At 38.4% G+C, this 12069-nt stretch overlaps 1 protein-coding gene across 1 annotated transcript in view; it reads left to right on the forward strand.

The window, feature by feature from the left end:
- LOC122164128 (phosphoglucomutase-like protein 5) overlaps positions 1-12069 on the forward strand; it is a 54755-nt gene that overhangs the window by 21548 nt on the left and 21138 nt on the right. The window contains exon 2 of the mRNA XM_042825904.1: positions 5241-5356. Coding sequence (XP_042681838.1) covers positions 5241-5356 — 116 coding nt within the window. The remainder of the gene's footprint in view (positions 1-5240; positions 5357-12069) is intronic.

Below are 12069 nucleotides of genomic sequence, written 5' to 3' on the forward strand. Positions count from 1 at the left end.
AAAACTGGAAGAATAGTTTGGTAAGGTATTCCTTTTAACCCTTTTAACTATATATATTTTTCAATGGGAAGTTACTTTTTCACACAGTTTAAGCAGGATAATATTTTCCTTGACAAAACAGAATCCAGAGTCCTGTACCCTGTATTTTCCTAACTAGGTGATCTGCACATGGCTGTCAACTGTGTCAGTTTGTAAGGTAAGTTGTGCAGTTGTCTGCTTCAGAACAGGTAGATTTTCCACATCAGTCTCTTAAGGCTTTCAGAAACAGTTTCAGAATTAACTGTTCTTTTTTTTTTTTTTTTTTTTTTTTTTTTTTTTTAGACAGGGAATTTTTAAAAATCCTGATCATCATTGTGAATCTTGTCATTATTTTCATTTTTAACTCTATTATGAGCTTTCCAGCTCACACTTTGGTGAGCCTTGCTGCAGAGCCTGAGCAAGAATCAACTTAACAGTTCTACTTAACAATGCTATTTTCTGGTGTTGCTTTTTATAGTTGCACTGTGTGTTCTATTGCTTTAATAAAAAGTGGACGACAAGTATAGATAGTGAGCGACTAGCTCTTCAGAATAAAAGTGAGAGTAGAAGGGTAAATGTAACTACGTAACCATACAGTAATTTTAACTCACTTCATTATCTCCCCATGTAAGAACAGCTGCTGCTGCCTTTTTTTTTTTTTTAATTCACAAAACATAGTTTTAGATAGTATGTATAACTACTCTTTGAAGTTTTTTTCCTTTACTTTTCTACATACTGGGAAATGAATGCCCTTAGCTCTGCTGTGGACAGAATGATTGAAATGAATGCCCTGCAGTTTAGGCCTGAGTGTAAATACCTTGTGTCCTGTCTAGCAAGAGCTACTCAGTGCAGCAGAAGGCACAAGAAACTCTACCATGTATTCTCATTGACATAGTGAGCGCTTACGCTGAGAGAAAGCAAACAGGAATTCTGTTTGAAGTTAATCCCATTAATGTCTGAGGTGATAAGAGCCAGAATGCCCATGGATTGCTGTATTCCTTCTGCATTGTTCATACTCACAGAACATATAAACACAGGTATACTGAGTGCGTGGTTAGACATAAATAGAACGCCTCTGCTCAAACAGTCCAGGAAAATGAACCTACTCACATGGCATGTTTTCTACCAGTCTTCTTGAGTTGCTCTGGAAATATATTTTTACCAGACCTTTTGACAACTCACGCCTACACCCAGAGAACTCAGAGGCTTAGGTATTATCCCTAAAGGAGCACTGCTGCATCAGTACCTTGACAATGAGACATGGTACATATAAGGACATGAAAAATTCCCTCAGATGAGGTAGGCAATGTGTCCACAGCCTCTTCTAGTTAAAATCTCTTTATGGGACCAGTTCCAAAACTCACTTTCTGAGAGAAATGATATCCTACATGACCAAGAGATCTCGTATAGACAAAAAAACCCCCTTCACTGTAACTCCTTGACTTTCCATTTCTAAGTCCCCAGAATTTAGGGGTCACAGAACTCAGTTTCCCACTTTTAACATGGAGAAATTAAAGAGAAAATTAAATAACTGTGTATGTGCAAGCTTGTTTGAGCTATCCTGTGAAGTTGCATTGCTAAAAGCAGCATTGATTGTAATTTATGGATCTGTGTTCCAGAACAAGAACATACAGCATGACTTGTCAGCAGTTGTTCTTGCAGAATTAAACATTCCAGAAGCCCTCACTTTAGTCTTTTCTCTGCTTAGTAGAATGTGAAATTTACACTCCCCCTTGTGCCTCCACCTTTAATTTGTGCTTACCATACATGTCTTTGAAGATGTAGTAATTTCCCAGCTCCTTCCTCTCAGAGTGTTTTCCTGTAGCTTGCATTGCTGTTTGTTTGAGCTGAGGTAGCACATTTTTGCTCTTTGTCTGCAGCCTTAAGAATTTTGGGAACCCTCATTTGCCATGTTTATAGGCTGCATGGTAAAGGCACATGTATGTGCTGGGACTTCCACTGGTGATTCTCTGTTTCAGCAAAATGCCAGTAAGAAAGAGGATGCTTATTTTTCAGTGTGCTACAGGAAAATAGCTCTCATCTTCAGTGTCTAATGATGTCATATTTAATGTAGGAATCTGAAGTATTATGTGCAGATATGAAGTAACTACAGTGTCTCTAAAAGCATCTGTGGAACGCTAGGATGGGTTTACATGTTTCTGAGATTCAACTAAATGCAGAAGACTTTGTTGAATTGATCCATGAATTGGAACTATGCCTTTGTTTGCCAGAATTTATTCTGTGATGCCAGTAGTTGTTACTAGCAGACAGTGATTCTTTAAAACTGTTGTATTTAAAGTGTACATTCTCCTCAGATTACTGAAACTGTAGGCACAGATTTGGGCAAGACAGGGATAAACCTGTTGGCTAAGGGGCTTGTGGAAGAGCCGTATGTTTTCTAATTAGCGTGCTGCTTGGATGAAATGATAAGCTAGGCCTGTTAGATATGATAATATCTGAATGTCACTTCACACCGTCAGTTTATTGCCTTTCTGTAGTTTTGTGATGAAGAAAAATTGTTGTGTGGTTTGCATAACTCAACTGGGATAGAACCCTTTTGTTTTTCACAGCCTTGAAAACAGAACTACTCCTTGCTCAAAGAAGAGACAGTTCAAAGGGGGAAAGCAGGCATAGAGAGGAAAGGGAACCTTCTCTGGGCACAACAGAGAAGAATTTGTTTTTGCTCAGGATATGATGTACTGTCAAGTCTCTTATTTACTCGAACTTGGCCCTTCTTGCATAATATGATGTAACTTTTTCTGCAGTGCTGCTGATATGTAGTTGTTAAATTTGACCTGAATTTGCTGCTTCTACTAATTTACTCTGTTAAGATTCAAGAACAAAAACAACAAAAGAATTGCAAGAAATGATCTTGTATTTCAGTGTAAGCTTTATGTGTTTATATGTATATTATGTTTGTTTGCTTGAAAGGCTTAGTCTAAAATAAACCCAATACCAACAGGATCATCATGTGTATTTTCAGAGCTGGCCAAATAGCCAGAAAACTTTGAACAAGCTTAACAAAATCCTGAAAGCTTTTTGTACTGGTCAAAGCAGGTCCACCTGAGTCTATTTCCCAAAGTAGAGAAATTCAGAAAAGTGAAAGGGAAGGGATTTCCTTCTTCTAAAACCAGGATATTGGAACATTTCTGCAAACAGAGATATTTGTGGTGCATTGTTAGGCTACCTCAAGAGAACTGTGTTTGCTCTTCCAGCGTGCTAACCATTGTTTTCTTTTGTATTGTTTTCTACTTTTTGGCAGGATGGTCCCATTCCCAGCCTGCACTTACTACTACATACAGATTAAAATGCTTTTATTTTTTTGCTTTTTTGCAGAGCCAGCTATAAACCTGTTAAGCTCTGCATTGTATGACTTCTGTTATGCAGAGGTATATCTAAGGCCCAAAAATACAGCTGGTGCTGTATGAACACACAAAGGTATACACTTGCCTCTACCTCACATTACAGACATGGAACACAAGTTTAAGATTAAATACATGCATTTTTTTTTTTCCCTATGTAATTCTTTCTAACTCTTTTCAAATAAGTATCAGCGATTCTTATTTGATTTCATTTATAAAATACCCTTTTTAGATATAACGTACAATGCAAAAATGAACAGGTAGGCTGAATAGGAGACTTAGGTAGCAACGGATCTTTATTACATTGGAAAAAAAAAAAGTGGATTTGCAGACGGCTCTGATTAACTAAAGATTTTGCAGTTAATTCTGAAAGACTGAACTTTCACTCAGGTTTCAAAAGGGTCGGTATTTGCACATTTGGAAGGGTCATCCTGTCTACCTCAGTATGCACCTGCTTTAAGAAAGAGCAGCAGCCTGGCTGAAAAAAGGTCTCTCTGTTGATCAGAGAGGTGACTGCTTTAGCCTTGACTCATGAGTTCTAGGTGGATTGTGTTAAGCAGGTTGAATCCCACCTGGTCTACTTTGGGCTTGACTGTAGTTAAAATTAAGTATGAGGACTCTGAAAGTAATGTCTCCTGTATTATTCTTACGTTGGGCCATGATGTCAGAGGTGGATATTGGTGGTATGACAGTAGAGATTGAAACTTCCCACCAGTATTCTGTTACATACATGCTGTGTGACAGGTGGCAGCAGTGGGGCGGTTTGATGAGATGATGTCTGACATGGAAGTGCGTATGAAGCAGAGGTGTGGAAATTGTATTCCTCTATGTGGAAAAAATTGCACCCACTGACATTCGTCAATGCTTGTTGGATACTTCTGGAGATCAAACAAAGAATGTGAGCACAGTGAGATGGTGGGTGGTGTGCTTCAGCAAAGGTAACACTGGCAGTGAGGCAGATTTTTACAAGTGTGCCATGCAGGATGCTGTTCATTGCTGGTGAAAATGCATAGCTAATGGTGGAGGCTGTGTTGAGAAACAGTGTTTTGTGGCTGGAAATTTACTCTGTCAAATAGTGTTCTTGTGCTCTTTGTGTCTGTTGTAGTTTCCATGAGAATAAATAGCAGGCATTACTTTAGGAGCAACCTATGTAAGTCATCGTAGTTATTTTTCTGTGAAAGGTCCTTGTCAATCAGATTGACAATTCCTCACGTCTCATTTTTCGTATTACAAAGCAGATGAAAATGCAGTGAGAGCAAGAATCAAGAGGAACGTAATACTCAGTCTGTGTAAATCCTTAGCTTTGTAGAGGGCTCCTTAAAGCCCTCTAAAGGACTGCAAACCCAGCTTATCACAGAATCACATAAATGCTTTTTTAGAGTAGATGTTGTGCTTTGAAAACTCACCTGTAATGGCTTGGCTTTGAACACATGAACACAAGTGTCTTCCTAGTGTGTAGTTGTTGGCCTCTTGTGTTTTGTAAAGGAAAGTACTTCAACATAGTGATCAAACTTTAAGAAAAGCATTAATACAACAAAACTCTACATGTAACTCATGTTCCGGCTCATTAACAAGAGAAATGTACTGGTAAAGCCAGTTTAGCTGAGCTTCCTACCTCTTGTAAAGTACTGCAGTGTATAAACTTACCTAGGTTCTTGCTCACATCAAGTGTTGAGGGATTGGTTTTGAGTGGTGCTGTTCATCTGTTTTGTTTTGTTTTGTTTTATAGCTCAGCTGTTTGGAGATACAGCAAAACCTAGAATAGTCCTTGACTGACCTCAAGCTGTGTGTCAAAAAAAAAAAAAAAAAAGCACTTTCTGAAATGTGTGGTGTTTTACTGTTCTATTGTGCCTTCTGCAGAGTGGCAAAAGTCATGAAGGTTCCTGTGTATGAAACACCAACAGGATGGAGATATTTTTCCAATCTCATGGATTCTGGACGTTGCTCACTCTGTGGGGAGGAAAGCTTTGGCACTGGTAAGCAGTACGCAATCAGACATTTCCGGAGACTTTTAATGACATTAATTTTCCTAGGTACATCAAGTCAAAGCCAAAAAAGAATAATAATAAAAAATTCAGTAAATTATCTTGTGCTTGAATAAAGGACTGTCAGCTTTTCATATTTTAGGAGTCTGGTAGTAGTTGCCATGTGAAAGATGGCGATCTTCTTGCTGTTCTACAGCCTTCAAAGGCATCTGCCACCATATTCTGACTTGAATGTTATGTGGAAGGATGTCTCCAGTTCCACTGTAATAGTATTTTTTATGGACCGCAATGGCATTTTGAGGGATTTTGCCTGTATTTGCAAACTATTGTTTTGCAGACTATTGTTTTTCCCAGCATGAATCAGTGTACAAAGTGAGGATTGTTATGTCTAATCAAACCTGTTGCGTGCATCCCTTTTTTAGAACATTACGAACACTGGAAAGCCAGACAGTGATAAAGTCATCACTAGAATAAATTCAGCTGAATATCAACACCTGTTCTCCCCTAAGTATTTCTCCCTTATCTGTTGCAAGAACCAAACAACAGAATGCAGAAAGATAAATCTGAGCTGCCCTCATTCAGAGCAAACCTGTAGCTTATGCTCTACAAAACTGAACAAATTTGGTATTGTAGAATGAGAAAAACTGAACGCATTTTACAGTGCTTCTTTTTTTCTTTCCTGGATTCTGGAACATAATTTATTTATTCTTTATGCTTTTTATTACTGTGGTTGTGATATGGGCGTTTTTAAATAATTGCATATCAGAATAACTTAACATATTGCATGGTTAATAACACATTGCATATTTTGATGCAAATTCCATGAAGTTTGATTTTGTGTGTGTGTGTAATTCCTTGACTGCAGCTTTTCATAGAAAATTATTTATTGTGCAGTGAAATCTGATTAGAGATTTCATATTGCTTTGATTTAGTTAACTCTGGAACTAAGTTACCATTAGCTCAATTAGGCCAGAATGCTGCTTGTTTAAAAATGAGGATATCTTTAAGCCATACACATACCACTTTAATATAGCCGCTCATTAAATCCAAGAATACATTACTTTTCTTTGGATGTCGGTAATAATGAGTAAAGAATGTGTGTTTTGCTTTCTGTTCTGATTGTGAAACACTGTCCCACTACTAACACTCTGGTTGCCTTGGCTTCACTGTGGTGTCTGCCACAGTATGGTACTGCCTTGGATAGGTTTTTTTCTAAGGGTTTTCTGCAAGGTCATAGAATGACAGTTTCAGCTTGGGAAGGGGGACATTTTCAGAAGATCTTGTACCTTTCAGAACATACTGTCATTTGTGCCTAACATCCGTTAGGCTGCATCTCTGTTTGTGAGAGGTCTGAACCAGAGGGGAGGTTTTTGATGCTTTTTCACTACATCGGTTCTTCACTTCTCTCTGGATATTAAAGTTTCTCTTGTGGTTATTTCCATGAAAGTTAGCCCTTGAGACATCAGCATATGTCATTAACACCTAAATTATTTGATAACGAGCAACCCTGTTTTCACTGTCACGCTGTAGGAAGGGAAAAATGTGATTTGTGATTGGATTTAGCCTGTGAGAGTTTGATGGTGAGCTCCCACAGACTGAACTACATCTGGATGCCCTAGCCTACTGAGTGTAGTGTGTCCTACTGCATGAAGAAGACCAAATAACAAATTTCCCTGGCACCTTGAAAAGATATGACCTGTATCCATGTGCACGCTCAGGTCTTCCTCAGTATCAGTTATACTGATCTGCAGATCAGCCATATCAAGAGATCAAGCGAAAAGGTTTCTGAGCTTGGCCTTCTGAAACACTGAAGATGTTGTGATTTGTGTTGACCTTATTTCTTTATTAACCAAAGTAGCAGATGCTTGTTGGAGTGGGGGAAGATGGACTATTAGAGATAAAGGAAGAGCCTGTGGAGTTTGCCTGTTCCTGAAAGTAGGCAACTGTAACTCCTCTCTCCACCTGCCCTAAACTTTTTCCCATTACTTCCATCTTTCTGTAAAGTCCTAAACTAATAGTATTTTGTACTGTAGCCTCTATTCTGATTTTGCAGCTCTCATCTCCTGACTTCATACCCATCTCTGCATTCCTAGCACTCTTTGTATTCCTGTTTTAATCTGATTCTCCTATCCCGTTATTAATTCTTCATATTTCTAGTAAATTCTGTCTCTTGTGAGTTGTTATGGTGCTTGAGCAACATGTTCATGGACGATGTGGAGAGCTATTCTTACAGGAACACAGGACATGTGCATCTTAGTCCACTTTGATCACTTTGCCTAGAGGGCAATTACAATGATATCTAAGGTTTGTTTTTCTCTTTGCCTCAATTTTCTAATCATCTTTCAGTTCTGTGCAGCTGTCTGGAAAAACCACATATGCCAGGATGTTTATTAGTAAAACATAGGCCGGTGTGTAGATGACCAATACTTTAGCAATGTGAGCTGTTTTTAGCAATAAATATTTACCTTATTGTGAACCTTTTGATAATGTCCAAAGAGTTGCATGACCTTCACAACTTTCTGCCAGTATTGGGCATTTGAGTAAATTTTACATCTCTCATCTCTGTCACAGCTATTTAGGGAACTGAAATGACACATCTTAGTTTTCAGTGCAGAAGTTTTCAAGAAATATACCATATAGCAGATCAGAGCATGAAAATCATTGTTCTGTGCAAGAGAATGGGGATTTACATATCTATATTATACTGTCAAACTAACCATGCAGCACAGGAGACTGATTGGTTGTATACTTAGGTAATCCAGCCCAGCTGGAATTTCCAAACAGTACAGAGCCTTAGTTTTATAATATAAGGGATTTTGTACTGGCAAATAAATAAAAGCAAATTTTCTGCTATAAAAGGACAAAAGATTTTGAAAACATCCCTAGTGCTGCGTTTCCCAGACTTGTTTTCTGGCAGCTGATCTTGGAGCTCAACCAGTACTTTAAAATCTTCTTCCATTTTTGTAGTCGTGTGGAGAGCTTGTCAGATGAGGTTAGTAGCTTTCTGGTTCTATGACTAATGCTGAGGACACAGTTCAGAGAAGGGCATCTGCAGCAGCAATTAGTTTCTAAATTTCATCAGCAAAGAATTAATCAGGATTCAGAGAGCAGTGTGGTTGATTTATCTTTCTGCAGTTTAAGCCATCAATCAGTAATTGATGCATCTTTCATAAACTTGCATGTTCCATCTCCAAATTTCCAGATGCCATTAACAACTACTGCTTTCTCCTGCAAGATTATGTGTAAGAAGAACTAGTGGAGAATACAAAGATGGTCTGCTGCTGAAAATAATGAAAGCCTTTAAAGAGCTGTATGGTCTTATCTGTTACAGTAATACAGGACTCCATTTGCCCAAAATATCACCAAGATTCAAATCACTGAAGGATAATTTTGTAAGGCTCAAACTGTGTGCAGACAAAATGTTCTACTGTGAGCTTATATACATGCTTCAGTCTCACATTTGTTTTAAAATTTCATTACAGAGGGCAATATGCTAGACAGAATTGGCTAATTTAGGGAAAAGCAATTACATTTTCCTCTTATATATGATCCTCAAGGCTCACTGTCTATCAAAATTGGAACTCTTCTCAGATAAAGAATAAATGAGACATATAAAAGAAAGCCTGCATGCCCAACAGCTTGACAATATCAGAAAAAAAATAATCATGCAAACATTTTTTCATGATTTTCCTTGTTGCTCAGGCTACTGACTCTCAAGACTACTTCAGTTTAAGCCTGTCTGTGTACTTTCTTGTGAATGGGAATGTGCTCTAACAGTTTTTCCCAGTGTTTACTCTGAGTCTGCCCATAGCAATTAACTGTTGCAGTAGTATAAAATAACTTTTGTTGTTATTATTATATTGAGAAATATATGGCAAACGAACTTAAAAATAAGCTGTCAGAGTACTTGCTGTTATTGTAATTTTCCTTACCAATGGCAAATTGAATACAGTGACATAATTAGAAAAACGTTTGTTGACTCCACTGTTCTTTTCTGTTTTGTCTCCTTACTGGCTGGAATTCATTAATGCTATATATTTTTCAATCAGAAGTACCAATGAGAATTATCCTGAGATTGCTGAGTGCCCTCAGCAAGACAGAATGACTGGTAGTACTACAGTCTCAGGAATTGTGAAGCACCTTTCATTTGATCACTTTGCACAAACTGCCTCTGCAGATTCACAACAACAGATATTAGGTATATGAACTGGAGGAAGATACTGTTAACAGAGCTGGCAGAACTAGCTCCCTGCCTTGTGTTTCTGGCATGTGAGCTGGACAGTAAAAGGGAGAGAAGAAGTGAAGACACCTACAAAGATAAAACAAGTGAAAACCAGAGTTCACTAACAGAGTGGCAGTAGTGGATTTTAATTTACTAAAAAGAAATGACAGCAGTAAATTTGCACATATGTGCAAATAGTAGCCCAACTAGTAGATCAGCTGGTAAAATAAGAGGTGGAATAAACAGGTTCTGAGAAATTCCCATTGTCATTTTTCCTTCTAATAAGAATAATGAATCAAGACATTTCTTGGGAACAAGGTTATTGTTATTGTTAGGCTAGTGTTTTTAATCACTGATTTTTTTTAATTCTGAAATGGTTGGGTTGTTTACAGATTACAGACTTTTGCCTCTGGGTTGCTTTCTTCGTATCCTTTTCTTTCCAGAGGAACAACAATCTTTATGTCATCATGAAGGACACACAAGGACACAACACGCGCCAAAGCTGCTAAATGGATCAGAAGAATGTTACGTGTGTACACTCATCCCTCTTCACAGAGATTTATAAGCTTAAGCCGTGCCAAAACAAGGCTCAGAGATCTTTCCAAAAATTCTTATGTCCATGTTTCACTGGACCAGTTTGATCCAGTGAAACATACTCAAACTGTTTGTGAAATCAAAATGCTTATTTTCTTCGTTGCTAAGTTTAGACCTTTGCACACATGTCAAGATGTATTGGCAGTTTTGCTGACACTTTGGTGTGCCTTTCACTGTGTGATTTGATGGCTTGCAGTCTGCAGCGTGTTGCACAATGGGAAAGTAAATGATCACTTACTTTGAAACAAATCACTGGAGTGTTTATCTCTACTGTATCTCCACTTGCTGCTTGTGTCCGTTGAGCAGATTAAGCAATTTAAGCTGTGGGTAATATCAGCAATAGAGATGACTTTTAAGCAGAATTAACTTTTCCTGTGGTAAGAATGAATATGTAAAAGAAGAACCAGGAAGGTTAAGAAAAAAGGGAATGCATAGCATTCCCAATCTCCTCCATCCTGCCCAGGACCCCCCACCAGCTCCTGTTCCCAAAACAACTCAGCAGAGCCAGGCTGCATTTCCACACCCTTTTGTCCTTCCCAGCAGTCAGGACACTCAGAAAGTCCCCTGCAGCTGTGCTGGCCTAACAACTTTTCCTGCTGTTACCAGAGGAATGACAAGTGCAGGTGGGAGGTGACAGCCCTCTTCTACATCCTCCTTTTAATGGCAGTGGCAGAAACTGCACTGGCAGCGTTTCTAGGAACAAACTCTTGTCTATATAAAAGATAGGATCATGCCATCTGCTTTGCATGTGAGCAAAGCTGATTTTGTTATCTGTAGACCAGATTGTTGGTATTTCTGCAGAAGGGATCCTTCAGTTGATCTACTGTGTTATTGCGTAGAGAGAGTAGAAAAGGTGAGGATCTGATTATCTGAAGGGCTGAATTCCTGTTCGGGGACATTTGTTTTCTTTTTTTTTTTCTGGATCTAAAGCTATTTGCAAAGCTCCAAGGGCTCATAAGTAACCCTGCCCTTTTTCTTGTGATCAAGCAGCACTACATGCTTTGATAGCATCTGGAGGCTCTGAACCAGGGAACAAAGTAAGCTCTTGGAGTTTTTATAGCAGCTGCTAGGGGACCAGGCTATAGCTCTAGGCACTGTATTAGTAGACTGTCCTTGTTGGGAACAGTTCACAGACTGCAGGTCAAAGGCAGATCAAAATTGGCAGAAAGACAGTATTCTCAATATCATGACAGCTACTTTGCAAACATGAAGGAACATCGCTGTGTGTCTCAGTTCTTAAATCCATTTGAGCTATTCAGTGTCCTAGTTTTCTACAGAGCCCAACTCATAGACTCAAGCATAATCTCCATATATCCTTTTTTTCTTGTGCTTCCTAGAAACATTTTTCTCCTTTACAACTTTTTTGTAATCATTTTTATGCAGTTCTGGTATTGTGCTGAATTAGTAATTTACACATAGTTAACTCCGTAGTAATTTTTTTTAAATGTTAGATTCAGGAGGGATGGGAGTCTATACCTCTGGGGCTGAATGAAAGCCAAGGTGTCTAAGCTACAGGCAGAGCTGTGAAAATCCCAGGTCGATGGGCACTTAGCAAATTTGTGTGAATAGCAGCTGCTACCTTGACTTGCTGCTCTCTGTCAAAAAGATGGACTGAAAGTCAAAGGCAGCAATGGTAACTGAAGGATGGATGTCAAGAGTTAACCCCAGAAATCACAGTTGCTCCAGGCATATCTTACTGTTCTCCTTATGTCTTTAATTTTCTCTTGACAATTTTTCACAAGATTAACAGCTTCAATTTATATAACAAAAACCAGATCCTTTGCCAGTAGGAAAACACAGCCATTTTTGACAAATATGTGTACAGAACTTGCAGGCTATTATATAAAACTACTGCAAAGCAGACTTGGTGCAGCAGAATTTTTATATT

The sequence above is a fragment of the Centrocercus urophasianus genome, unplaced genomic scaffold, assembly GCF_019232065.1.
Source record: "Centrocercus urophasianus isolate 14NV4802_14NV808 unplaced genomic scaffold, USGS_Curo_1.0 seq_25, whole genome shotgun sequence".
In the NCBI taxonomy this organism is placed as follows: domain Eukaryota; kingdom Metazoa; phylum Chordata; class Aves; order Galliformes; family Phasianidae; genus Centrocercus; species Centrocercus urophasianus.